Source organism: Laetiporus sulphureus, assembly GCF_001632365.1.
Source record: "Laetiporus sulphureus 93-53 unplaced genomic scaffold LAESUscaffold_16, whole genome shotgun sequence".
NCBI lineage: Eukaryota > Fungi > Basidiomycota > Agaricomycetes > Polyporales > Laetiporaceae > Laetiporus > Laetiporus sulphureus.
This window is the reverse complement of record NW_024468525.1, coordinates 160,732-185,508: the sequence shown is the minus strand read 5'-3', so window position 1 is coordinate 185,508 and position 24,777 is coordinate 160,732. Positions and strand designations below refer to the sequence as shown.

Below are 24,777 nucleotides of genomic sequence, written 5' to 3'. Positions count from 1 at the left end.
TTGCATAATCTACGGGCATAACGGACCGTCAAAGGCCAAACCTGAACGTCCTATTCATTGGCGACTTTCGCATGGTCCCAATAGCACGAGCCATAGAATCCCCTTGGACATCACAGACCGGTCGCCAGCGTTCCCCCCGGAGATACTGGATATCGTACTCGATGATCTGCGCGATGATCCAGCTAGTTTGCGTAATTGTGCGTTGGCCTCTCGCAATTTCCATCGTGGCAGCCGTCGGCATATCCTACGGAATGTCTACATCCGCAACCCTTCGGCGTTTCACCTGTTGGCGGAGAAGTTCAAGCAGCACGGCCTATCAACGGCCCCGATGGCGGATTACATCCAAGGATTGAACGTATATGCTGCGGACCCACCATATGCGCACGTCATACCTCATCTTTTAGGAGGCGCCTTCCCCAACCTAACGTCCATTGCATTCCACAACGTCCGGTGGAGCGGCCAACACGCGGGTATATACCACTCCTTCGTATCGCTCATGCCTCGCTTCAAGACCGTCACCACGTTGCGGCTCTCGTCATGCAAATTCAACAATATGAGCGATCTGTTTCGGCTGCTACGTTCACTTCCTCGTCTGAAATTCCTGGCTTTGTGCGCCGTGAGCTGGCATAATAGCGCATCGCAGTGTATCCAGACGTGGCATGATGGGCCGAAACTCCAGTCTCTCATAATGTGGGATATGTCCATCAACGACGTTCAACGGATATGCGAATGGCTGGCACAGTCATCCGGCAGGCAGCACATATGCTCTCTTATCCTCGGTAGGCTGGATCACAAGGGTTGGCAAAACAACTTTGGTCGTCTGTTGGAGAGTATCGGACCATCGCTCCAAAATCTAAGTCTGCCTCTCGTACTCAGGAGTGGGTACTACACCCTCATTTCGTCCAATCTTGCTCACGGGCAATTGGTACAGACGATGGTTGTAGCTGGACGAACAATCCGAACTTACGTTCACTAGTCATTTATTGTTGCCGCGTCCACGACTGGAGCGCGGCCTGCGACGACACGGGTTGGCTAATTGGTCAAATTGTCAACGGACGGGTTTGTGAAGTTGCGTTCGAGTTTTTGGTCTCTCCTGAGCAGGTCGCGGCGGACATGGTGGACATTCGCGCCATCAATGGCGTTGGTGCATGCTCAGGTGGAAGGACGGACCATTGCCCTCTCCAGCAATCAAACCATATAGATGAAAGAGAACTGCCATTCGCCACCACGTTGAGAATTGTTGGTGATGCTAATGTTGGTGGTGCTAATGCTGGCGATGACGCCATGCGGTTCTTCCGTATAATCGAGGAAGAATTGCAGCGTCAAGGCTGGCGGGCCCGCGGCTTGATCAGAACCTCAACTTGTCCCCGTCAGATATCCTTTTGTCTCAGATTCACCAAAACTTAGGTGCGCTTCTTTGACCATGCTTTCTACGAACCAATTCTGATACTGCTCCAGGCCTTTTACGTTCAGATTGATTGAAGAGCTATCCAAGCAAAATGCCCCCGTTTCATTAGCGTGGTGCCGGTTCGGAACGTTCGTCAGACAGTATACCATCGAACGGAACACTCGCGTTGAATATGATAATTATTGCGCTCGCTTCTCGATATCCTCCGTTTTGAGACTTGTGGACCGGCAGTACGGAGTATCAGAAAGGGTGATGTACAGCATCTTTAAAGACACAGTGCGATTTCAATTGTTGTTACATGCGACACATTCAGCGATGCGAAAGTATCACAGCAAGCATATCAAGATTTTTTCACTGGTGGTGATGTGCACCGATAGTGGGGGCGGATCTCAGAGGAAAGCAAACCTTGACATACCAACAGGAGACAATTCGCGCAGCGGACGCCTGTAAAACGCCGTGTATTCCGTGAAGAAGCTGGACCGGCCACTAGGGTCGCGGCAATTAGCCATGACGGGATGGGGACCCGAGTGCTGCTCCACGCCTGCGGAGCCGTTCTGGAGAGTGTGCTGAGCTCCTCAGCAATATATAAGGGCCTCGTTCAATGGCATGTCTCCCCAGTCCTTGAGACAGATCAACTACATCACTACATCCTCCTACCGCCTCTACTCACACAATGTCTGTGAGTAACCTGTTCACTAGCTAAACTCTGCATACGAATCCATACTCACTTCATCTGTTACTCAGGACACCGTGAAGTGCGCTAACGTCGAAGCCAACGGCGGCACCTGCTCCTGGCCGACATGCGGCTGCGCTGAGCCCCCCAAGAGCAAGTGATTGTCAGGAAGCCTAGTACCGCTGCTGAGGTATGTATAGACGAGCTGAGGCTCTGGATGAATGGCTAATATACACCTTAGCCTTTGACAGGCAAGCAGCGAGAGGAGAGTGATTTGCGGGTGTATTCAGCTTTGCTTGCCCTTGTAACGATATGTCTGGCGTCTGTGGATAACCTAATGGATCGAGAACCATATTGCACGGCTACTATGACTGGCGATCACTTGAGCTTGGGAGGATTCTGATTGCCAGCTCTGTCAAAAATTGGAGAGTTGCGCTGAGTTGTCGAGAACCTGGCCAGGGTACAGTTGACTGAACAGGTCGGACATGAGAGAGCCGGCTGCGAAGTATTGCTTTTTTTTTTTTTTTATATACAATTTATATCCCGCCCCGAAGGGGCGGTCGGAGGTGTGTAAATACATGTCTTGGAACAACGGAGGACCAGACGCATCTGGGGGCGAAGAAGCTTAACGTACGGACACCAGGTCCCCACGGACGCAACAGAGCAGGCGTATAGTAGAAGGGCACGAAGCCCGGTAAGCTGTGTCATGGACCATGCAAGCGCCGATAACCTAACAAATTGCATATGCCTAACCAAACTCGAAAACCGCGCCGCGGTCAGTCCGTTGACTCGTTAGAAACACTGTTTAAGGGGAATCGAACCCCCAAGATACTCCCACCAAACAGTCCTCGTTCACCGCAGAGGCAAAGTGGCGTGCGGGGCATGGTGACCAGTTTGAACATTGAGCTCGTCTAAAGGGCCCCTTGCGGAAATAATGCCCTGCCGGTAGGCGCACGTCGCAATCGCATCAAGGGCACGAGGTTTTATCCCCGTGTTACATCCCAGGCTGCACGCGTGCCACCTCTGGACATCCCAGTGCAAGCACCGGTGCTCATGACAAGCTTTCAGCCAAAGGTTGTTTGCCATACCGTGACGCGGTATCAACTTATGCAGGTACACCTCGTCTTTCACGAGGACCCACCGACGGAGGATTTAGACCTCTCGAGCCAGGGCAGAGGTTCTCCCCCTGCCCTGCTACGGCTCGGCGATAGCCCCAGGGCGCCACCCCCAGGATCGCTTTCCCGTGCCAGCTGCGAAGTATTGCGATCCAACGAAAAGACCGCACACCTTCAACCCCGCCCGGACTTATCCGGATGGGCAGGTCTTAGCGCTCGCAAGACGCAGCTCAGAATCCCTCAGATAGATCCCTTGATCTTCAACTCGTGTCACTTCCGTGTTAGGCTGCTGCCAGCTGTGGCCGTTGGCATTTCAATGAATATGGCATATTATAATGAGTTCATCTCGCCGCAATCTTCATGCATTCTGGCCTTACGATAGTCATCAAACAGTGTCGTTTTCGACTCGATCATGGATGTGCAGTACTTTGTCTAGAGTAGTATGGAACGACTAGCATGCATAGGCATCAGAACTGAATGTACCGATCGCTTCAGATGTGTCTGAGACACACCTGCAGCCATCAGTACATGCTGCTCTTACTGACTGGTCAGCATGTCTTCTCTCTGGACTTGCATCCCGGCGGCAGCTCGGGTCCTTCTGCCGCTACTTAATGGTTATTTTCGCCGAGAGAAAGCTCGGTGCGTACTAGCAGACCGGGGATACAACTGTACCAGCGGGAGAGCATATCTATCGTGTGTTGAACGTCGTCCTGCTGTACCGTTACGGATTAGATATGGAGCAATAACTCGACGAAACAATGTTGGTGACGGCATGCAGTTCCGAACAGGCTGTCCCGCCCCGCAAACATAAATGCGCGCAATCGGTTTGAGTGCACTTATTTCCCCATTCTGAGTTCTCGCCTCGGAGAGGGAGCGCTATAACAAAGAAAGTCTTACAAGCCGCAGATTGTGTGCGTTCGACGATATACCAGCGTGAAAGCTAGAAATGGCAGTAATAGTAGTATTAAGATCTCGGCATCATACATCTGGTTATGCCTTGACTTTGCAAGCACCCTCAAGTAGTTGACTGCTATGCGTGAGCGCACCAGGATATATCGTACACAAAACAGCACGAGTGGCATGTTCGCTTGCCCTCGCCTGCAGACCTTCTGTCCCCTCACTTCAATGAGCTTCGTTCATAATGCTCCGACGAAGTGCGACTCCTCGGAGAGAGCCTTGCTCTGCGTTTTGGCACTCAATGGACAGGGAATATCGCCCTGCAGCTGCTCAGGTTGTGAGAGATAGCCTCAGTGAAAAGTAGCAGAGAACGTTACCTATGTATCTTATGAGCTGCTTGATACGAAAAGGCAGTGACAGACGGCGTCCTCACTATTTGAGCAGACAAAGCATGTTCACCCCTCAGTAGGCAAGTTGTCTCGTTGCGGTCGAGCTGCAGCCGACGCTTCGCCGGCACTCTTACACCTCGACGAAGAATCAGAACGCTTCCAGGCCGCTTCTGCCCGCTGTTGCATTGTATAAATAACACGCGCGAAGGACTGCTCTTGCTCGCATCGACAACGTCCTGGACCGCGACGCGCCACACCACCTTTAATCAACATCTCCAGGGCGAACAACCCGACGTCATGAGGCACCTTTCCCTCACATGCGAGCCTCCAAGTGAGCTGCTGCTGCTCCATGTAGCGGCGCATGCTTGGCAGCCAATCCGGGTTTAGACCTTTCATTGGCTCAATCACCATCGCGCGGTGCTGGCAACGTGGGCGTGGGAGGGATGGAGAGAAGTAGGTCACGTCGGGAGGGAGGGGGACGGCAGGGGCATCACGCGATCGTCCTTTGCCACCGCGAGAAATGGAGGACAACCTCGTCACTTGCTTCTCGGGAAGAGGAAAGAACGGCGCGGACCGCATCGTTTTGTTCTCCTTCGCATCCTGCGGCTTGGATGGCTAAGTGGTGACATCGCACCGGTCAGGATCCTAAGGAGATTGTACGCAATTAACTATCATATACCTTGTTGAAGTACATGGACTTTGTCCTCTGTAAGGTACGGCGCTGTGGGGTATTCCTCGCGGATCCCATGAGATTGGTAGCATTGACGAGCGTTGAAACAGAGCTCATGGTATAGTACTCAGTGGCCTAATCGAATGGCACGAAGGTAGCAATGTGGTGGTCAGAAGTGTGGCTTTTGAACATCATGTGTTCGCTGATCGCCGTTCCGCAGCCACTCCGATTTGAGAGTCCGCGAAGTACCGTGTGGCGAAAGTGGCTAGACGACGAACGCTAGCGGCAGATCGACGAAGACATTACAATCGGGATGTGCAGATGGCAGATGTTTAGAACATGGACATCTGGACGGTATAATGAGCGGTGCTGCAAATTGTGCTTCATGCTTCGTTCTATGAATGTGCAGCCGGTCTTGGACGCGCCACGATGGATTATCGATCGCAACATAACGCGACACGTCTGTGGCGCGACGAACGCGCTCACATGATGAAACCGGCAAATTCCTGTCACTGTGCGGTTGTACCAAGTTCGTCCGGGATGATTGATATCCATGAGTTTGCATCGCATTTGTTCTTATACATCTACAACATCAAGTGAAAGTCTCTGTTCTCATCAGTCACAAGATTGCCGGTGGGTATGTCCATTGGCTTGCTGAGGCCAGACATGAAATCTGTAAATTTATGCTGACAGTTTTTTCCCCTCAATCAGTGTACTTGTTGACTTCTACAAGCCAAAACCATACAGAAAAAGTCAAAAAGGAGGCCTTGAGCCACGAATCGGTGCGAGGTTTCCTGATGTCATACAAAAGATTGACTGCATGCGTTACTAAATGACACTGCCTCGTGCGATTATCCATAAAGTAGCTGATCAACAAGTTAGAAACAGCAAGATACGTCTACGTGCTGTCCAACGAATCAAGGAACGCGTCGATAGCCCGCCTCGACGGATGATGCTTCGACCGCGGCTGTCCCACCATCCTGTGCTTCAGCTTCAACACATTCGCACGCTTGCGGGCGCCGTCTTCTCCGAACGCCCTCGTCAGGACGTCCTGTGCTTCGGTACGAACAGCCTCGACGCTTCCCTCGGGCGCCTTGCCCAGACGATGCACGAGCCCCAGGCCTGGTCCGTTGCGTATTTGGAAAAGCTCGTAGCCAATGTCGAGATTGACGGTAATGTGGGCAGCGTTCAGAGGCTGGTCGAATGCGAATGGCCAACATATCCTGCAATCGGATAAATACAGCGACGTAATTTCAAAAAGCGGTGCGGAGGAGATGCAATCAGCCCGGTGAACATATAGAGAATGGGCCGATGAACATACATTGGTATGCCTTCACTGATCGACTCAATCACGCTACTCTGTCCGCCGTGTGTAATGAACCAGGCCATTGCCTGGAAATTAAATTCGCCATTAGCATGAGAAGGTCCACATCATTCCGAAGCACTCACTGGGTGACGTAAGATAAGCTGTTGAGGCGACCAGCGGGTCAATATGGCATCTTCATACCCCTCGACCTTCTGTGCAATGCTGTCAGAGATAGACAAATAGGCTGATGCATGGTTCAAGATCTATGCATGGGCAGACATTGAGGAATGTTGACGATGGTTGATGCGTAGAAAAGTGAATATTCGTACGAATGGTATTCCAAGTTCGATCATCACGTCCAAGAATGCAGACAGTTGATCGTCCTCCTGCGGCCAATACATAGACCCAAAGGATATCTGAATGTTAAATATGAGGTAAGAATTGAGATGAGAGATATAGCGGGAGAGACGTACAAAAACGAGCGTACGCTCGCCACGCTTCTTCAATATCCCATTCATGAATTCCTGTATATGGACTGACCGCTCCTTCTGCTGTGAGGTTGCCTGTTCTCCGTAGGGAACCAGCGGCCCGCATGGAAAGACCTTGCGAGAGGATTCTGCGAACCAATTCTTTAAGGCTGCGACCGTCTCCGGCTCATAACATTCCGGGGTAGCGAGCAACATTCCGTCGCACTCATTGTATACGCTGAACGTATCGTCAGTAAAAGCGAGCACCAGGGTGGTGTGGTGCATTGCTCACTCGTGCGCACCCAGCATCACTCCTCCTAATTGACCTTTGGATCCCAGAGCCTGTTAGGACTCCGTTAGTTCACGTAGTACTGTGTGTGTCACTTTGGAGAGGACCTACACGTTGTGGCTGGACTTCATGGTCGTACATAGGCGGCAACCCTGGTATGTACACGACGCAGCCGGTGTGACCCAGCAAAATCTGACAAATCGTCAGCGCTACGGTTGAGGAAGTCATGATTATGCAATCATACCTCACCAGCAGCCTCTTCCACTTTGATGCCCGAGCACTCTGCTTCGTACTCACTCCTTTCACGTAGATCGCCGATCCATCCCACTTGCTTGGGGCCCCAGAAGCGGAACACAAGAGACGCAGAGCCGGCATGCCAAGCGAAGACTTTGAAATCCTTCTTGCCGACTCTACGTGCATGTTCCATAGCGGTACGGCCATCGAACTGAAGAACATCATGCTGTAGATTATGACACGCTTAGATGCGGCGAATAACTTACATCTACCACGAGAGCATCAGGCGCACGGACTGGGTCATAGCTCACGCCAGTATGGACGCACTGGACAGCCTCCTCCTTCGCAAGCTTCTCGAAGGCAGTTGCGAAGGAGTCCTCAAGTATGCTTCTATCTTGTGCGTTCGCGCTGTTGTGTGTAAGAGAAATGACCCTAGCGATCCCACGGTAGTTAAATAACATGCAGCGGTCCATTCAAAGAACACCCGAACCTGACTCGGTCAAGAAGGTGCCCCTCGTCCGCGTCAAAGGATCTGAAAAGCTCGTCGCGCACACGGTCATGGATTGTCGTAATTGTGAATAACGTCACATATATTGGTCGCGACTGCGCGAGACGGGCTGCGAGGTTGCACAACGGTCGTGTATGTCCTGAATGCCAAACGCTATTGTGAGGTGTTCGCGGAGAGCAGGAGAGTATACCTACCCCACGCTTCGTATCCGAAGAGAACGACATGATACTGCTTGGCATGTAGGCTCCAAGATATCCCCATCGCAGAGGTGTGCTTGTGAGGACAGGCGATGTCGTTACAAAAACCCTGACGAAGAACTTATTATATGCGGTGCTTAAGGCAACGACACATGGCCAGAGTGCTACCCACAAATTGATATTGCCCTGAGATTCAGTCGCAGCACAACGTAGGCAGTGCTCATGCGTTCCACCTTCCTGCATCGAAGTCACCTCGTCAAAGTGGTCTGACCTTCATGACATTTAGCAAAGCCAATCGGGGAGCCCTAGGGCAGAATTTGCACCATACAATTTATGAAGCTCCCAGAGATAGGAGAGGCGACCCACTGTGCACCTGCGGCTAGTTCCATGATTGTCACACAAAGAGCGGACGGTGCCGGCAAGCGGAAGATCACAACAGAGGGCCTGGGTATGTGCAATCGTCTGATATGCACGAGAAGCATGTTTTTCTCAGAGATACGACTCGGTCATTCGTGATGAACTGAAGCATCGGGTAAGTTTCTTGTTTTCACGATCGACTACATCAGTTCAAGTCAGAATTATAAGCTGATTAGCAAGCAGCAGCCTCTGCTCACCAGCTTAGAGTATATCATGTAGCTGGCCATTATCCTGAGATTGTGGCAACAGCATGTAACCAACAATACCAATACCCGCAGTTTTCTCATGGTCAGTGCTTCTGTCTCCACCTTGCGAGGTTCATCTCAACGGCATCTTCTCCAGATCAAAGCCTAGTGCGGTGCTAGGTGCTCGCCAGAGCTTCTGTCCATGCGCAACTGTGCCTCACTGTTGAGATGGCCGAACCTCAAAGCCGAGGCTCGGGGACAAGCCGAAGCACCGGGGCCCTCACGTGCGGCTGAAGATTATATAATATTTCTAATGCGTACACGTATATATACGGGAATGCCATATCGGGAAGATCCGCATCTTCCCGCATCATCCTTCACTCCGAACCCTCACCCGCATTCCGTCCCTTAATCTGCGGCTCAATACTCACAAAGACCGCTGCTTCAAAGACCAAGGGATTGAAGTCGCATCAGCAAGCTTGCAGTGCGCACTGTCACGGCAGGATCCCCGCTAATCCCCCAAGAGCCTAGATCCCCGAGACCCCCCGAGGACATCAGGAAAATGTCACTTTTTCTTTTTTTCTTCTTTTGGTACCTTTTTCTCACAAAATAGGCAGCAAAGAGAAAAAAGCACGAGGATCGCCTGATTCCTCACTTTCTCACGCCCTTTCGCTTCCTTAACGACGCCTGGCAACGCCGATTTGCCCGAAAAGTTGTTGTCAATTGTCAAGTCCGTTTAAGGAACAAAAGCCTGGAAGCATATCAGTGGATGACAAGGGTTGGCAAAACCACTTTGGCCGTCTGTTGGAGAGTATCGGACCATCGCTCCAAAATCTAAGTCTGCCTCTCGTACTCAGGAGTGGGTACTACACCCTCATTTCGTCCAATCTTGCTCACGGGCAATTGGTACAGACGATGGTTGTAGCTGGACGAACAATCCGAACTTACGTTCACTAGTCATTTATTGTTGCCGCGTCCACGACTGGAGCGCGGCCTGCGACGACACGGGTTGGCTGATTGATCAAATTGTCAATGGATGGGTTTGTGAAGTTGCGTTCGAGTTTTTGGACTCTCCTGAGCAGGTCGGGGCGGACATGGTGTACATGCGCACCATCAATGGAGTTGGTACATGCCGAGGCAGAAAGACCCACCGTCGCCCTCTCCTGGCAGCAATCAAACCATATAGAGGAAAGAGAACTGCCATTCGCCACCACGTTGAGAGTTGTTGGTGATGCTGATGTTGGCGCTGATGCCATGCGGTCCTTCCGTATAATCGAAGAAGAATTGCAGCATCATGGCTGGCGGGGCCGCGGCATGATCAGAACCTCAACCTGTATGCGTCAGATATCTTTTCGTCTCAGAGTCACTAGGACTTAGGTGTGATTATTTGGTCCATGCTTTCTACGAATCAATTCTGATACGTTCAAGGTCTTCTATGTTTGAATTCAAGAGCTATCCGTGCGATTTTATCAGCGTGGTGGTGGCTTGTAACGTTCGTCAGGACAATGTATCACGGAACGGAAAACTTGCGTTAAATATGATTATCATCGCGCTTCTCGATATCCACGGTTTGGGACTTGCGGACTGGATGTCTTTTTCCTGCAGGGCAGCCTAGCAATCACAGTATAGAGTACCAGAGAAGGACGATGCACAACCTCTTCCAAGACAGAGTGCGATTTCAATTGTATTCGCATACTACGACGCATGAAGGAAGGCACCGTCATACCGCCGCAACGGTATCACTGTGCCCCTTATACAATCAGCATATCATGATTCGTCCGGTATCTTAAGCTTTCGGAGCTATCACGAGATGACTCTCGAACCTCTCTCGGTTGGTCGTTCATCAGCCAGTCGATCACGGCACAATTCACCGTCCTCTCACGTCGCAGCGGTTTGCACATCCCGCGCTCTTCCCTAGCGCCACGCTAACCGGATAAAAAGGGACCCCCGCTGCAACCATCCACCCCAGTCCCCGACTACCCACATCTCCAACTCAATACCAATCATGTCTGTCAGTGTCCACGCTTCTCTCGCGCCGACCGTCTTGACGTTCACACGCTGACCCGTCGACGTTCCACAGGACACCGTGAAGTGCGCTAACGTCGAGGCCAACGGCGGTACCTGCTCGTGGCCCACCTGCGGCTGCGCCGATCCACCGAAGAGCAAGTAATGGCTCCTAGGTCGGAGCGTACAGCGATGAGGTATGTCGCAGTTCTCTGCAGTCTATCTCCATCTCGTGCTAATCTGACGGCTGTTTGCTTGCACCTGCAGGATCGTTGCGTCGCTGTACATTGCTGGCAGATGTTCCTGTATATCAGTTATTGAATGAGCGATTCCATTCTTCCTTGATATCTTGAATGCAGTGAACGAGTGACTGAGTCGTGGGAGGCCGCCACTTGCACCGCCGTTGCCGTGAGCGTTAGGGCAACTTGACGGTTCCTTGAAAGCGCCTATCGGATCAGCAATGAAGCACGGTCTTGACCGAAAAATTCATGGTCCATCAAAATTGTGCTTTATTTGTAAATATAACGATATCCATGCTGAAGGGTGTATCTCGTGAATGTCGCTTTTGTGCGATGTGATGTGTTTGACGTGCTTGCATGTACGATTCAGTGAAATGTCCGGTGTCGTAATCCAAGTGTATATATGTTTGATGTTGTAAAATGCGTGTGCAAGCGAATGAAAGCGAGAGCAGGAAGCATCGCTGGGGACAAACGCCTAGTCAGCACAACACGAAGTCATGTAGGTGAAGGAACGGTGACAGACGGGCATCATAGCAACCTAGTCAAGCCTGAAGATAGTCGTCAACTCGTCCCACACCGCCTCGCGACCATAATAATGGGCCTCAACGAGGCCCCTCGTGCACTTCTCGCACAGCCCAAAAATCTGCGCCATCTTCACGATCCACGCGTCCTTGCTCGCGAACGCGTCGATGCGCGAATACAGGCCGTCGAGCTCCGCAAGCTCCGTGATCTCCCGTGCGGCGCGCTTGCACGCGATCGCCCTGCATGTCCCCAAGGGACCGCTGAGCGGGAGGCGGAAGCACTTGGTCGCTTCGACGTTCGCCTTGAGCATCGCGAAGCGGCCGTTCAGGCAGCGCATGAGGTCCTCTGTGCACAGGCGTTGCACGGTGCCGTCCGCGCTGAGGACGCCCTCCGTGAGGAGGCTCGGGTCGAGCTGACAGCAGAGGTAGAACACGAAGGGGAGGACGGCGTCGAGGGGCGAGGGCTGGATTCGGCGAGCGACGTTGATGATGAGGATGGCATCGGGCCGGGCGATGGACACACAGTATGCGCGGGGCCTGTCCATCGTGCGGACAAACTCGGCGAACGTCGAAGGGAACCGCGCGCAGATGCACTTGGTTGCCTCGGAAAGCAGGTCCCGCATGAGATACTTGTGCGCGAGGCTGATGATGCCCAGTACGACGCGCGTTTCCCTGCTATTCCTGAGGAAGCTTTCGGCGGGGCCGTTTGAATGGATGATGGGACGCCTGAGGCCACATACGCGACTCACGACATGTAGTATATGGTGCGCAGGAGGTACTCGAGATGCGTGGGATCGTCCGGTAGGAAAATCACTGGACATCCGTCTATCATCTCCACGTCGGGAGATGGAGGGATCATGAACATGTCTCGGAAGACGGGAGAATGTTGCAGCAACATGGTCCGATGCACCCTGAACCAGCTGTGTCCCGCACAGAGGATGACGTTGCCGTCGTCGTACCAGAGGTCCTGAACCTGCTCCTCGGGCGTGGGTCCTGCCATCGCCGCCATCGTGCTAGGTTTCGAAACTGTGAGCATCGTGCTGAGGAGGCGAGTTGGCAGTTCAATGAACCGCACAAGTCAAGAAAAAAGTACGGCTCGCTGTAACCCGTCTTATAAGATGGGTTCGACGCTACCAAAAACGGACAGCGCCTGCCCATCCGAGGGCCGGCGCGCGCCACCGTGACATGACAGACGCGTGTCATAACGCGTTGTTTGTCCCGTCACGAAGCCAAACAACGCGTTGGTCCGTGCGCACGCTCACATCTTCCTCATAAGCCTCAGCCGAACATCGTGATTCCTTACCACTCTGGCCTTTTGGCTTAGATCAAGTGTAGTATCTGTTCTTAATAGTTTAACCACTATTATGGAGGCACCGCCTCCATTATTGGTTATCTAATTTTTGCCGCCCTTGTCCCTCGGGCTCTGCTTGCAACCCGAGGACGCGATGACCTTGCTACTGCAGTATTGGCTTGTGTCGTCGGGGGATCTCACTCTTCTCTTTGTTGATTAGTTCTCAGCTTGTCAATGGGCAAGTTGCGATATTTGGCAAATGGAATATGTGGGGATCTATTGGATTTGCTTTGTATCTAATAATCATATGTTCAAATGTACTGCTACGGGCACATTATTCGGAATGATAAGTACAATCCAATCAGGACGGATAGAAGTTCTTGGCTGTAGTGTGATGGAATCATCGCGCATTGAGTTCATCTCGTCATGACCAACACTTGTCGAGGTTGAAGTACTTTCCAATGCGTGGATTGCTTGAGTACGGATTCTTGTTTTGTAACCAGCCATTGAGCATTTGTTGCAGGCTATGATCAGCTTGCGGTGAGTTCACCTGTCACGGAACAGCTGACTGTATACGCACTAATCCAGATTGTTCTGGCAGCGACAGCAGTCCGTGTTCGCAGCGGCGGTGGCCTGTCCCTGTTGAATGATACGGCAGCGTAAAACAAGTCCGAAGCATATCACGTAGACGCTACTCACATAGGTCATGCCGGCTGGCCAACCGTTATAGTTTCCGAGAGTGAGCAACAAGTTTCCGCCATTATTTTGCAGCGTCGAGCTGAAGTAGTGCGCGCCCGTTCGAATATTGTATGCCTTCGCATAGCGTGAGATGCGCTTGAGCGACAACAAGTCCGGACAGATTATTATGCATACGCACGGGATCCTTGCAGTTTCCATTCGGCGCGTCGCCGCACTTATCTTGGGTCAATTGCATTAGGCCCTGTTCGCCAGCGCCGCCCTCCGTATCAGCATTACACTCGCTTTCCTGCATTGCAATCGCCGCAAGCAGGATAGACGGGACTGTTCAAGTTCAACGCTCAGCACATCACATATAGGACCGTACCGCATCAGCTACTCACTTCCCGTCTCATTGGCATGTTGCTCAAACAGCTCCACGTACGGCGCGCACGGCTGAAACGCGTTATCAGAATCCGTGTTCGTAATGGTGAGGGCCTTCGTGATGATATCTGATATCTTGACATCCGGCGGCCGCCAGCCGCCGTCGTTGATGCCGCAATTCAGCCAGTCGATGTCGCCATTGGGCCCACTGGTGGGCGTGACATACGCTGACGGCAGTCGGGATCTGCGTTCAGAGCGCCGTCAACAAACCAAGTAGGACGACGACCACTCACGCGTCGCACCGGTAGGACCGCAGGATGACTGCACGTTGATCACGCCGGGGCTGTTGGAGGCCGACTGGTAGTCGGTGATGGCGACTGGCAGGGCGACTGATGCGGTGGTGTTGTGGCTGTTTTGGGTCGCGTCTCCGTTACTAGCCTAAGGGAGCTCGCGGTTAGTCCCGTCCGCACTCTGATTGCAATAAGTTGCTGCTGCGCAATGCGAAGAGCGCTGACCTGCAGCTTGGGCTGTGCACCGCATCGTCCGTTCACGGAGCGAGCACGACGAGCGAGACGCGCGTGCTGTCCCTGCCGCTGGGCGACGTGGAAGTGCGAGAGACTTGCCTGCGCGGATGCGGCGGTGAGGAGAAGGAGGATCAAAGGAGCGACGAAGTGCATTACGGCGGTATACGGTAGTAGGACTCTCATTCTAGAGGGGCAGCGAGCAGGGCAGATTGCTTCACATTTCAACCATGGTGTCTGTCAATCTGTCGCGATCGAGTTCATTTTGTGACATGCTGCCCAGTAGTACGATGCGCAAGTGGTCCGTGCACAACACGCCTTCCTCAATTTCCGAGGACCCAGCTTGCCCAAGTGCTCATCGTATGGGTGAACAAGACCAGGAAAGAGATGTTTGATGGCAGCCTTGCTCTGACGCCAGGGATTGTCGCGGCATCACTGATGGGAACGAGCGCGCGTCTGTGGCTGAAGATTCTCCATCAACGCAACTGAGGCAACAACACAGCTCGTCGCTGGTGGCACTCTGCTACTCTCGCCTGCTGCCCACTCGTGGCAGTTCATCATGAGGAACAAGCTGAAATGCTGCTTTATGCACATGGGAAACCGATAGCTCGGAACCGTCCAGCTGTCGATGGACCGCGTGCAACGGAACAAGCGAGCGTTATGCGTCACTTGGGAATTGCGAAGGTGTGGACGTCGACTGATGTGGGTCAATATATCATAAACGCGCGATGCAGCCTCATGGGTTGGTTTGTTAGATAGCGGCACGGCAGTGTCCAAGTGCTCTCTGGCAGGCGTCCATACCGTTTTTGCATGCCTTGTACTCAGTGAGACCGCATAGTCCAATTGCGAGGCTTGTGAAGACTCCGAATACGCCAAGGTGCCTCTTTTCGGGCGATCGACGTCGCGCTGAAGTGCTCGCTACCATCAGAGATGTATGCAGTGCAGCAAGAACACAGCTTGCTCCGCTATTGTGACATGCGTAAGTCGTTTCAGCCGCTGCAGGACACTCCACTGCGTCCATCGGCTCTTGCATCAGACAGTCATATCATGTTCTCCTCAGCGGTACCAATGCATGTATACTGGCTGTCTCGAGCTATCCAAGCTACCATCAATATCCGGAAAAATCACCGATTTCCTGCCATATGACTGTCATCACGGCCACAATCCACGAAGCGCCCGATCACAAGCGGTGCAGCGATCCAGGAGAGATCAATCACTCCTGATCTGTCTGGACTCTGCGAATGGCATTGACGTTTCTGATACCGGAAGCATCGCCATGCTCACCATCAGCTTCGTGATGCGGCCTCCTAGCGTGCACGGTGTGTGCTGAAACGGAACTTCGGGAGTGGAATGCCAAGTCGGAGTGGAGGACGCTGAGTTGCTATATAAGATGCCTGCGAATCGTTTGTTTTTCCTCAGCCCTCAGTTGATCTGTGCGAGCCAAGCCCCTCAAGTTCAGGTACTGGATAGTGCGTTGAATAGCTACTGATCATCGTTCAATGGAGTTCTAACGGTCTTGCATTATCACAGCTTGACTTGTTTCGTTCTTATTCGCTATTTTCTTTACGTCACGACCTCTTTCTTTAACGACCTACACCTCTTTACGACACTCTCTTTCCAACACACGTTCTAACGATCATATTCAACATGCGTTCCTCCACCATCGTCGCTGTTGCTGCCGCCGTCGCTGCTCCCGCTCTCGTCGCGTAAGTACCACCAGCGCTCTTCAGGTGACACTCGTCTCACTGAATACTCAGTGCTGCCCCCACCTCCGCGTCCGGAAGCAAGGCAGTCTCTCTCGGTACCGTTTGGGATGTCGCCAAGGACGGCTACAATGCGGTCGAGGCAGGCAAGGGCGTCTACGACAGCTTCAAGAACAAGAACAGGCGGTTCGTGACGCTCTTCATAATTAGGCATAACCCCTCGTTCTGACATCTGACCGCGGTTAGTGAGCTCGCCGAGGAGCTCCTCGCGCGCGAGTTCCGTGGAGAGTACAATATCTTCCGCCCCAACACCGTCCAGCACTACGGCAGGGAGTTCGCTCATGAGCACGAAACGCGCCCGGCCACGTACTCCCCGGAGCACTACGGCCACCATGCGCGTGAGGCGCTGCATTTCAAGTCGCTCCCGAAGTGGACCTGGGTACAGGGCCGGTGAGCACAGTCGTACTGGCGTCACGACAGGAACGGGAGCTGACGCTTCTCGTAGCTCGGTCGTCAGCGACATCGACGACGGCGTCAAGGTTGTGGGCGATGCCGCGAACGCTGCCACGGACGTCCACAATGCGTACGAGTCGTGGAAGAACAGCCATCGCCGTGCGGAGCGCGAGGCAGGCGAGCACTACGGCTCCCTTCACACGAGCGGCAAGGGCCACAAGGGTCTGAAGGGCTACGAGAAGTCCAAGTCCTACACGTCCCAGGCTCATGCCCGCGAAGACGACGGCAGCGGTGCCATCTCGATTGGCTCGATCTTCGATATCGCCAAGGATGGCTACGATGCCTATGAGTCGTATAAGAACAACCACCGTCGGTGAGTTGTCCTGCTCATCCTAGCAGAGGACATTATCGCTGATGACGGTTCGCTTTACAGCGGTGCTGATGGCAGCGAGGCTATCTCGTTGAGCACGATCGGCGAAGGCATCAACCTCGTCAGCGACGCAGCGAACGCGGCCACCGCCGTCCATGATGCCTACGAGGCGTGGAAGAAGAACCACCGGCGTGCGGAGCGCGAGGCAGGCGAGCACTACGGCTCCCTTCACACGAGCGGCAACGGCCACAAGAGTCTGAATGGCTACGAGAACAAGTACTACATGTCTCAGGCTCATGCCCGCGAAGACGACGGCAGCGGTGCCATTTCGATCGGTTCGATCTTTGATATCGCTAAGGATGGCTACGATGCCTACGAGTCGTACAAGAACAACCACCGTCGCACGGAGCGCGAGGCAGGCGAGCAATATGGCTCTCTTCGCGCGAGCCGCAAGGGTCGCAAGGGTTCGAAGGGCTTCGAGAAGTCCAAGTCGTACGCGTCCCAGGTGCATGCCCGCGAAGACGATGGCAGCGGTGCCATCTCGATCGGCTCGATCTTTGATATCGCTAAGGATGGTTACGATGCCTACGAATCATATAAGAACAACCATCGGTAAGACCTTCGTACCCTCATGTGCCGATTTGGATTGCTGATTTGTTTTGGTGCAGCCGCTCTGTGGTCAACGACATTGACGACGGCCTCAAGATCGTCGGCGATGGTGCGAATGCTGTGACTGACATCCACAACGCATACGAGAGCTTCAAGCACTCTCGCTCCCTTCTAGATGAGTTAGATTGAGGCGTCCCATATATGATCTTGGTGTAGTAGTACTTGATGGTGTGTGTAAGTTTGCGACCGTGACGAAATAGCGAATACTTCTGAGGGCTCGCAAAAATCTGTGTGATCCTGTCCGCTTCGGATGCAAGCATTTCTGAATGTCAAAGCTATCTCATGCCGGTGAGGTTCTCTAATCTTCGGATATCTTCTTGCAATGGCTTTGTAGGCCAAACACTGAGCTAAATATTCCCGACGAGGCTCAGACCACTTGTTGCTCTATTCGTGGGCTCCTCGATGCAAATGGGTTCTATAGAGCTCGAAGCACTTTATAAAACGTAGGCCATCGATTTTACGGTACTCTTTCGGTGTTCATCTACCGAGAGTGGCATGATTTGCAAAGTTTTAAAATCTCTATAGACAACGAAATGTACTGCAGCATGCATCCTGAAACCAATCAGCTGAGACACATGGAATCATCTTCGTCGTGAAAATGTTGAGGCGAACTAGGGACGGCGTCCATTAAAGGCCTCATCGGTTCTTTCGACGGCGTGTAGTCGTAGTACTCGCTCACGAAGTCGTACGGGAGCATAGGCTCCGCGGTGTAAATCCAGTCAGCATTGACATCTGGGAGCCATGCGCCCGCATCCGAAACGTCCACCTCCGCGGTATCTTTGCACTCGAGCTGATACATGCGTCAGTACTCGAAAGTAGCGAGAAATGGAACCATCATAATTGTACCTTTGAAGAAACGTTCTCGGTAGAAGCCTTCTCGTTCTGGTCGAGATCAGCCGCTATGTCCGAAATCTTCATCGATGACGAGGCCGCGTCTCCGCATTCGCTGGGCGATTTCTCGAGAACCCGCGCGATTGACGTCTGCAAGCTCGACAACGGAGACATCTGGGAGAGCCTCCTCGACCCTAGGGTTTCGAGACTCCCAGCAGTCGGAGGATTGATGATAACCAAACTGCCGCTGCGCTGGTAACCTGCGACGAGCTGCCATTCGTGCTCGTGCGGAGAGAGTGGTGGGCTGGCTTGCACCTGCACGCTCGCGTCGCGATGAGCATTCTCGTCTGAGCGAGGCAGCGAGAATGAGGGAGGATGAGGCGGATATTCGAATCCTGCTCTGCTGGTACTGCCTGAGGTTGGGATATATGACGCGGAAGGCCGCACGTTCCTGGTGCTGCCGTGGGGGTTGGCTGCATTGGTGAAGTAGGTAACGTGCGCGGCGACGCGGACTAGGCAATCGGGACAGCGACAAGGCAAGCGTGCGTCGAGATTCCTCATGCAAGCCATTTTCGAATGGATCATGCCCTCCCTCTTCGATTGTGACTGTGCATGGGTCTTTTCCCAAAGCGTCGCCTCAGTAGCCGCTTCTGCCTCTTTCTTACGGCCCTTGCGCAGTCTTCGTTTGCGAAGCCTGACGACGAAGACAATGCCGAGGATCAGAGCAACAGCCCCGAGGACGACTCCCAAGGAGATAATATAGGTCCGAGCAGTAGTTTGGTCTTCAGGGATGAGGTCGACGGAGTCTTCGTCAGCAGTAGCATCGACGTCAAAAGAGTCCGGCGTAACGAGAGGAGAGATACCGACAGGCTTTGATAGAGCAGGCGTGAGAGCAAACGCGAGCAATAGAGTCTGTACAACAGCGATGTTGACCAAACGGAGTGACGCCATCGTAGGATAGGTTGACTTGAGCAGACAGCCAACGAGTGAGAGGCACGAATAGAAGATGCTGCAATGAAGTAGTCAATTCTGTGGCTGACGCCGAATTCCAGTCCCGACGAAAGTGCGGCTGACCATTCCGTATCTGAAGGTTTCCGTTCTGTCAGTTGAGATTTCGTTGAGAATAAGTCGGCCTGCTCTCATACCAGCATAACTGTAACAAGCGATAATGTTTTCTGAGTAATATGAGTCATGACGGTACACTGAAAGTCTGAACAAACTTCATCGATCATTGCGGCAGCTCCGATCGACGTCGATCTCTTCCACATCTGAAACTGGACATTCTGTAGCTTACCTGGCATAATTCGTAGGAAAGAACAATTTCCGGCTGCGGTCATGCATTACGACCTCGCCGTCCTGCGAAATATCAACGGTGTAACCTCTCTCGCAAAACATAACGTGCGATGAACTCACCGAATAACCGCGTACAGCCATATAGCCCTCATTCAGAGCGAAGGCGAGGAGAGGAACAAGCAGCATCAACGATAGCATTACGACAAATATCCAAGCAGACAGACTCCTGATAAATGAGAAATTGCCTATTACATAGCCAGATACTGTAGGCATGAGTGTGGATCAACCAAGCGAAATAATATACTACATCATGAGGCCGGAACGAAGGGACTATCCGAACGTTCTGTCCGAAAGGTATCATCCGCACTCGCCGCCGAGGACATCGCCGGCACACCGTCCGGCCGCTCACTCATTTTCCTCCGCTTCTCACTGACCTTCCAGATGACGTCCTTCAGCTCTTGCACGACTTCTCCGCTGGGCCCCCACTGTTCACTGCTTGGCCGCGAGGTAGGGTCGAGCAGTGTGCTGGAGGCATACTTGCTGCTGCCTCGTCGCGCCTTCATCAGCTTGATGCGCTCCTCGCGCGATAGCTTCGATCGCTCGCGCGTAAACGGCGTCACCGTGGATGGGTCTGCTTCATACACCTGCTCAACACCTGGCGGCGGGAGATGTTGCGACGACGCAGTCAACAATAAATGTGATGTCGCATCATCCAGTTCCTCGTCATCGCGATTAAGTGAGACAGTCAGACCGAGTCCTTGCGTGGTAGTGATAGCCGGCTCATCGGTCTGACGGAAAGCAGGAGACGTTGGTCCCAGTCTGTCAGATGCTTCGCTCTCACTATCTCTCCCCAAGCCGGGAGTGTCGTCCGCAAAAGGGTCCAGTTCATCTGGTGGTGAAGGCCGAGGAGACACGATATCGAGCAGACGTTCTCGCCCGCGCTCACATTCCCGCAACGCATAGCCAAGCTCCTTCCTGAGGCGATCATACGCCTGGAATGCAGGGTGTTCCTGCACAACAGTCGCACCGTCGGGCCCGGGCACGGCAGTGCGATCAGATGACGCGGGCTCGTACAATGCAGCAACGCATTGTTCAAGATGATCCCTCGCGTCATTCAATGCGGACGAGATCGCGTCGACGTGTACCGCGAATCGCGTGAGGTGGCTTGGCATCGGCGCGAACGATATCATTTCCGCCATGGTGCGAGCACCGTGAGACTGGGCTGCTGCTGACGGCCCCGCTTGCGGCTCTGGACTCGGCCGCTCGTCCCTGACGCGCTTCTTCTCTGCGTCGTCGAGGGCCTCCATAAGGCGTGCGGATGCGTCTTCGAATGTACTTGTCAACAGCGCCATCAACGACCGCACGTCCTCCCAATATGAGTCGTCTTCATCCTCGCCGAACCGAAGGGCGAGTAGATGAGAGCATGCGTAGCGCTTTGCAGAGAGTGCGCCGTGGAGAGCCAGTTGGAGGCCGGATAGGGATAAGGGGTGGCGGGTGGTGTGTACTGCAGTGAATCGGGAGGAAGACGGGAGCTTTGGAAATTGTCTCGGGCTGGAGGTAGCCGAACGGCTCGTGCTCGGAGTTCGAGGCTGATGGCTGGAATAACTAGGCGGAGGCACACCAAACGTCTCAAGTGCGGCACTCCTCCGTTTTCGTTGCAAATCCAAGGCTTCAGCACCGAAAAATGACTCGTGAGGATTTGGCAGTTCATCAAAATCATCGTCGGTATCGTCTTCTTCCTGCACGTCGTGCAATGGCAGATTAACTTGAGGGCTTGGAGGCGCACTTACGCTCGCGAGCCGTGACGCTGGATCGGCAAACAGGCTATATACGTCCGACCTGCGATGGTCTCGACGCTTAGCAAGATGCGCGGTAGGACTACCCGCGTGTGCTAACGCGGCGTACGACCCATTCCACGTTGCGCGCTTGTTCGTCGGCGCAGACGTTGTTCGTTGACGGCTCATTGGTACGGATGCGGGGCGAGGATGATCGGGGAACGAGAAGGAGGTCATCAGGGGAGAGGAGGGCGCATACATCTCAGAGAGTTGGGAGAGCTGTGATGGATCTGTCAGCGCAGATATCAGCTGACGTACGTTGTCGCATTGTGTCTGTGTCGTGTGCAATGACGACTGGAGAGAAATGCGCAGACCAGAGGATGGCGAGCGCGGATTGGTGGGGCCATAGAAGATACTGTCGTGGGTAATGAGGCGAGATAAAGAGTAACGTAGAGTGTCGCTCACCTTCGCTCTTCCTTCTCGATAATCGAGACAGCCTCATTGACGGCGGAATCCCAGACGTTGCCCGCCGAGATGAGCTCATTCACTGCATCCAGCGTCTGACGACGCTTCTCAGAAGAGAATACCATTATAAGTGCGCGCCACTCACTGCCGTCATGGTACTGGCTTTCTCGCTGTTACCTTTGGCAACATGCCAGATGTACGATGCACCACCGAGCAGGAAGATGGCAACGAAGTAATACTCGATAGCAAGCGCAAGAGCTCCTAGTAAACCAAGAACGACTGGCCATTGCAGTTCGCCTAATCTAGTGATCGCTGGAAGATGATGCTCCTGACGAGCATTCTGACTCTCCGAGTGCTCCCTCTCGCTATCCTGTCTTCCAGACAGGCCACGCGCAGGTTCGGGATGACACGTACTTGGTGTGGAAACATGCCGCATATACGTCGCACCACCAAGCAGGAGAACGGCGATGAAGTAATACTCGATAGCAAGCGTGAGAGCTCCTAGTAAACCAAGAATGAGTGGCCATGGCAGCTCGCTGATAGCAAATATTATCGGTGATAGGTAATCCTGGTCGGCATTCGGGTTTGCTGAGTATTCAATCTCGTTATCCAGTCTTCCAGGCAAGTCAAGGGCAGATGTGCGACGAGACGTGCTTGATGGAGCAGCTAGCGATGTAGACAGCAGCGATGACGAGATAACGTCATACTTAAAACGTTCGGCAAATGTGTTCTCAGGTGATGATCCGGAGGGAAATAGGAAGTTCGCAAACTAGGAGTAGCTGGTATCAGTATTCAGCGGCATTAAGGAGCACATTAACATGTGTGAACAGTGTCAGGTGTAACTGGCGACGTTGAAGCATGGAAGGACCACATCCTCCCAGTCTAGAGTTGTGCTGAAAGACATAAATAGAATCCTCATAACGTTATAATACCATTCACCGATAGGAGACATGTAAGCTATGCAGTTGAACGGCTCCATGAGACACCAGTCCGCCCAGCTGCATCTTGCATGCCTCTCGTCCAATCAAGTGGGTGTCTCGACGAAAGCATGACGAGACGTTAAACGTCGGTAACCTAGGTACGGCCGGCAATTACAGAGTAACTGCCGCTCGAACGGGTGCCGATCATTCAGCGCGAACATGTAATCAATCGCTCGCCACGGCAAATGCACAGCAGCCGCATCGCTGGCACACCGCGAGCACAACCTCCCCGCTCCAAAGGCGTATCAAAGGGAAGGGGCATCTGAACAGCAGTCATAGATCGAAGCACCATCACAATAACTCACCTCAATAGCTTGTATCAAGAATTGTGGCAATCGTTCGATGTCAATCCATCTCCCGGCCTCCACGACTGAATCCTCCAGTTCCGCCGTAAAGGCAGAGTCCCCACCAGGTACAGGCTGTGCGCTCTCTCCAGTACCTAAATTCGGTGAATTCGAGGCCGCCCTGACAGCAACCGACAGCACGCACGTCTGAAGTACTCCTCGAGCGGGTGGTCGTCAAATACAGGCTCCGCCATGCGAATATGGACAGATGATAGGTCGCCGAGGTCGAGCGAGGTCGTAAGGTGCAAATAAAGAGCGGAAAGGTTTGGAATAGAAGAAAATATGTATGGCGGCGGCGGCGCTACAGTGGGCAGGACGACGGCGGCGACGCCTCCAAGCGTGCGAGCGGGGACTGTGACCGTTGTGACATTTGTGTGATCTAGGACGCGCTCACGTGCCTCTGGTGTGACAGACGCGTCTTTCACGCGGCGGACCTCGGAGTGGCAGCATGAGTTTCGCGACCTTCCGTCCGCCCTACGAGCGCAAATACCCAGTAAGTTTTGGTAAGCTTTCTGCAAGTTGGTACTTCTGTCAAGAGAATGTTCACGATGTACGTTATCAAGCAGACGGACACCAAATACTTACCGTCAAGGGGCATCTCGATGGTTGACGGTCACATACGTGCCGACCGTCTCGTCGACAGACGATCATCGAGCAACATCCTGGAATATGCAGGTCAACATCACCGATATTTCAACATTTCTATGACGATCTCGAGCTCTTGCTCGGAAATCAATCATGTGTGAGTCGACTTTACGAGCTACTGCTCCTTGCTAAAGACGCGTCAATCAAACAGTTTTTACTTGCGCGGTGTGAGCCTAATCACGCTTGCCAGTCTACATCGACGGTGTTCAACACACTCCAGAAAGCCCATTCGGAAAAAGATCGCAATCCAGCAGCACTGCCAAAAGAGGTTACTGCTTTGCTTAATTCTCTTTCCACAAGCATCTCCAAGATCTTTTCTCCCAGCTTATTAGACGATCCCTGATCCCAGGCACAGCCCTCCTTCAGGCTCACACAATCCACTCTGCTTCGATTCGGCTTGCCAGTCTACATCGACGATTCAAAGCGCATTCATTCCAGAAAGCCTGCCCGGAAAAGACAGCAACCCGCCAAAAGAGGCCACTGCTCGGCTTAATTCTCTCCATCTCCTCTTCACAACGATCTTCCCTCCCAGCTTTCTAGATGTACCCAGGCACAGCAGTCCTTCACAAGCTCACACAACCCAATCTGCCTCGCCCAAGCGATCATCTAATCTTCTAGTTCCCCATTCACGACATCTATGCTCCGAGCCACCCCTGGGTTTCCAAGTCGCGTACACGAACCCTAACGACTCGGCTACCGAATGACTTGGATTGGCCAACCACTCGCCCAACACGACGCCGCCCCTGCCGCGGCTGAAAACCCCTTGACCGTACCTACCCTCCACCTTCTACTCGGCCGAGCAGCCACGACACTCCCTCGCTTACCGTGAATCGCTACTAGCATATACACACTGTGCTCC

At 53.1% G+C, this 24,777-nt stretch overlaps 11 protein-coding genes across 11 annotated transcripts; 5 read left to right on the top strand and 6 right to left on the bottom strand.

Moving 5' to 3' along the window:
* Positions 1–174: 174 nt before the first annotated feature.
* Positions 175–1,559, top strand: LAESUDRAFT_119137 (uncharacterized protein). The gene is made up of 3 exons (XM_040901242.1): positions 175–878; positions 932–1,407; positions 1,459–1,559. The coding sequence occupies exons 1-2, from the start codon at positions 329–331 to the stop codon at positions 1,405–1,407; spliced, it is 1,026 nt and encodes a 341-aa protein (XP_040764941.1). The 5' UTR covers positions 175–328; the 3' UTR covers positions 1,459–1,559.
* Positions 1,560–1,764: 205 nt separating this feature from the next.
* On the top strand, positions 1,765–2,343 carry LAESUDRAFT_725103 (uncharacterized protein). Its single transcript, XM_040908755.1, has 3 exons — positions 1,765–2,083; positions 2,108–2,271; positions 2,323–2,343. Exons 1-2 carry the CDS (start codon positions 2,015–2,017, stop codon positions 2,240–2,242), a joined length of 204 nt encoding a protein of 67 aa, XP_040764940.1. The 5' UTR covers positions 1,765–2,014; the 3' UTR covers positions 2,243–2,271; positions 2,323–2,343.
* A 1,801-nt stretch (positions 2,344–4,144) lies between these two features.
* Positions 4,145–4,590, top strand: LAESUDRAFT_725099 (uncharacterized protein). Its single transcript, XM_040908754.1, has 2 exons — positions 4,145–4,419; positions 4,471–4,590. Exons 1-2 carry the CDS (start codon positions 4,229–4,231, stop codon positions 4,508–4,510), a joined length of 231 nt encoding a protein of 76 aa, XP_040764939.1. The 5' UTR covers positions 4,145–4,228; the 3' UTR covers positions 4,511–4,590.
* On the bottom strand, positions 4,156–5,328 carry LAESUDRAFT_725097 (uncharacterized protein). Its single transcript, XM_040908753.1, has 3 exons — positions 5,162–5,328; positions 4,471–5,097; positions 4,156–4,419 (listed from the first exon to the last, which is right to left on the bottom strand). Exons 1-2 carry the CDS (start codon positions 5,267–5,269, stop codon positions 4,549–4,551), a joined length of 657 nt encoding a protein of 218 aa, XP_040764938.1. The 5' UTR covers positions 5,270–5,328; the 3' UTR covers positions 4,156–4,419; positions 4,471–4,548.
* A 512-nt stretch (positions 5,329–5,840) lies between these two features.
* LAESUDRAFT_725096 (glycosyltransferase family 1 protein) lies at positions 5,841–8,354 on the bottom strand. The gene is made up of 12 exons (XM_040908752.1): positions 8,326–8,354; positions 8,151–8,262; positions 7,939–8,095; positions 7,715–7,880; positions 7,459–7,659; positions 7,326–7,406; positions 7,218–7,267; positions 6,932–7,163; positions 6,788–6,874; positions 6,602–6,721; positions 6,474–6,544; positions 5,841–6,375 (listed from the first exon to the last, which is right to left on the bottom strand). Exons 2-12 carry the CDS (start codon positions 8,215–8,217, stop codon positions 6,051–6,053), a joined length of 1,557 nt encoding a protein of 518 aa, XP_040764937.1. The 5' UTR covers positions 8,218–8,262; positions 8,326–8,354; the 3' UTR covers positions 5,841–6,050.
* A 1,268-nt stretch (positions 8,355–9,622) lies between these two features.
* On the top strand, positions 9,623–10,179 carry LAESUDRAFT_725094 (uncharacterized protein). The gene has a single exon (XM_040908751.1). It carries the CDS (start codon positions 9,872–9,874, stop codon positions 10,130–10,132), a length of 261 nt encoding a protein of 86 aa, XP_040764936.1. The 5' UTR covers positions 9,623–9,871; the 3' UTR covers positions 10,133–10,179.
* Positions 10,180–11,536: 1,357 nt separating this feature from the next.
* On the bottom strand, positions 11,537–12,528 carry LAESUDRAFT_713694 (uncharacterized protein; the record flags this gene model as incomplete). The annotated part of the gene is made up of 2 exons (XM_040907008.1): positions 11,537–12,245; positions 12,269–12,528. The coding sequence occupies 2 exons, from the start codon at positions 12,526–12,528 to the stop codon at positions 11,537–11,539; spliced, it is 969 nt and encodes a 322-aa protein (XP_040764935.1).
* Positions 12,529–13,234: 706 nt separating this feature from the next.
* Positions 13,235–14,546, bottom strand: LAESUDRAFT_713693 (glycoside hydrolase family 23 protein; the record flags this gene model as incomplete). Its single annotated transcript, XM_040907007.1, has 7 exons — positions 13,235–13,334; positions 13,391–13,449; positions 13,510–13,644; positions 13,688–13,830; positions 13,890–14,096; positions 14,163–14,307; positions 14,385–14,546. The coding sequence occupies 7 exons, from the start codon at positions 14,544–14,546 to the stop codon at positions 13,235–13,237; spliced, it is 951 nt and encodes a 316-aa protein (XP_040764934.1).
* A 1,491-nt stretch (positions 14,547–16,037) lies between these two features.
* On the top strand, positions 16,038–17,714 carry LAESUDRAFT_713692 (uncharacterized protein; the record flags this gene model as incomplete). The annotated part of the gene is made up of 6 exons (XM_040907006.1): positions 16,038–16,096; positions 16,148–16,279; positions 16,340–16,543; positions 16,599–16,919; positions 16,980–17,528; positions 17,585–17,714. The coding sequence occupies 6 exons, from the start codon at positions 16,038–16,040 to the stop codon at positions 17,712–17,714; spliced, it is 1,395 nt and encodes a 464-aa protein (XP_040764933.1).
* Positions 17,715–18,147: 433 nt separating this feature from the next.
* On the bottom strand, positions 18,148–19,367 carry LAESUDRAFT_758611 (uncharacterized protein; the record flags this gene model as incomplete). The annotated part of the gene is made up of 2 exons (XM_040912472.1): positions 18,148–18,375; positions 18,432–19,367. 2 exons carry the CDS (start codon positions 19,365–19,367, stop codon positions 18,148–18,150), a joined length of 1,164 nt encoding a protein of 387 aa, XP_040764932.1.
* A 327-nt stretch (positions 19,368–19,694) lies between these two features.
* Positions 19,695–22,732, bottom strand: LAESUDRAFT_118866 (uncharacterized protein). Its single transcript, XM_040901241.1, has 4 exons — positions 22,095–22,732; positions 21,950–22,044; positions 19,830–21,899; positions 19,695–19,772 (listed from the first exon to the last, which is right to left on the bottom strand). The coding sequence occupies exons 1-3, from the start codon at positions 22,383–22,385 to the stop codon at positions 20,018–20,020; spliced, it is 2,268 nt and encodes a 755-aa protein (XP_040764931.1). The 5' UTR covers positions 22,386–22,732; the 3' UTR covers positions 19,695–19,772; positions 19,830–20,017.
* Positions 22,733–24,777: the final 2,045 nt, after the last annotated feature.

Coding starts and splice junctions, on each gene's coding strand:
- LAESUDRAFT_725097 (XM_040908753.1), bottom strand. CDS start 5,269: ATGAGCTCTGTTTCAACGCTCGTCAATGCTACCAATCTCATGGGATCC. Junction 5,098..5,161: donor AGTCCATGTACTTCAACAAG/GTATATGATAGT, acceptor GTCACCACTTAG/CCATCCAAGCCGCAGGATGC.
- LAESUDRAFT_119137 (XM_040901242.1), top strand. CDS start 329: ATGGCGGATTACATCCAAGGATTGAACGTATATGCTGCGGACCCACCA. Junction 879..931: donor TCTGCCTCTCGTACTCAGGA/GTGGGTACTACA, acceptor CAATTGGTACAG/ACGATGGTTGTAGCTGGACG.
- LAESUDRAFT_725094 (XM_040908751.1), top strand. CDS start 9,872: ATGGAGTTGGTACATGCCGAGGCAGAAAGACCCACCGTCGCCCTCTCC.
- LAESUDRAFT_118866 (XM_040901241.1), bottom strand. CDS start 22,385: ATGCGGCATGTTTCCACACCAAGTACGTGTCATCCCGAACCTGCGCGT. Junction 22,045..22,094: donor AAGCCAGTACCATGACGGCA/GTGAGTGGCGCG, acceptor AAGCGTCGTCAG/ACGCTGGATGCAGTGAATGA. Junction 21,900..21,949: donor ATCGAGAAGGAAGAGCGAAG/GTGAGCGACACT, acceptor TACCCACGACAG/TATCTTCTATGGCCCCACCA.
- LAESUDRAFT_725099 (XM_040908754.1), top strand. CDS start 4,229: ATGCGTGAGCGCACCAGGATATATCGTACACAAAACAGCACGAGTGGC. Junction 4,420..4,470: donor CAGGGAATATCGCCCTGCAG/CTGCTCAGGTTG, acceptor AGAGAACGTTAC/CTATGTATCTTATGAGCTGC.
- LAESUDRAFT_725096 (XM_040908752.1), bottom strand. CDS start 8,217: ATGGGGATATCTTGGAGCCTACATGCCAAGCAGTATCATGTCGTTCTC. Junction 7,407..7,458: donor TGGAAGAGGCTGCTGGTGAG/GTATGATTGCAT, acceptor ACGATTTGTCAG/ATTTTGCTGGGTCACACCGG. Junction 6,722..6,787: donor TCGAACTTGGAATACCATTC/GTACGAATATTC, acceptor GCCCATGCATAG/ATCTTGAACCATGCATCAGC.
- LAESUDRAFT_725103 (XM_040908755.1), top strand. CDS start 2,015: ATGTCTCCCCAGTCCTTGAGACAGATCAACTACATCACTACATCCTCC. Junction 2,084..2,107: donor ACCGCCTCTACTCACACAAT/GTCTGTGAGTAA, acceptor CCTGTTCACTAG/CTAAACTCTGCATACGAATC.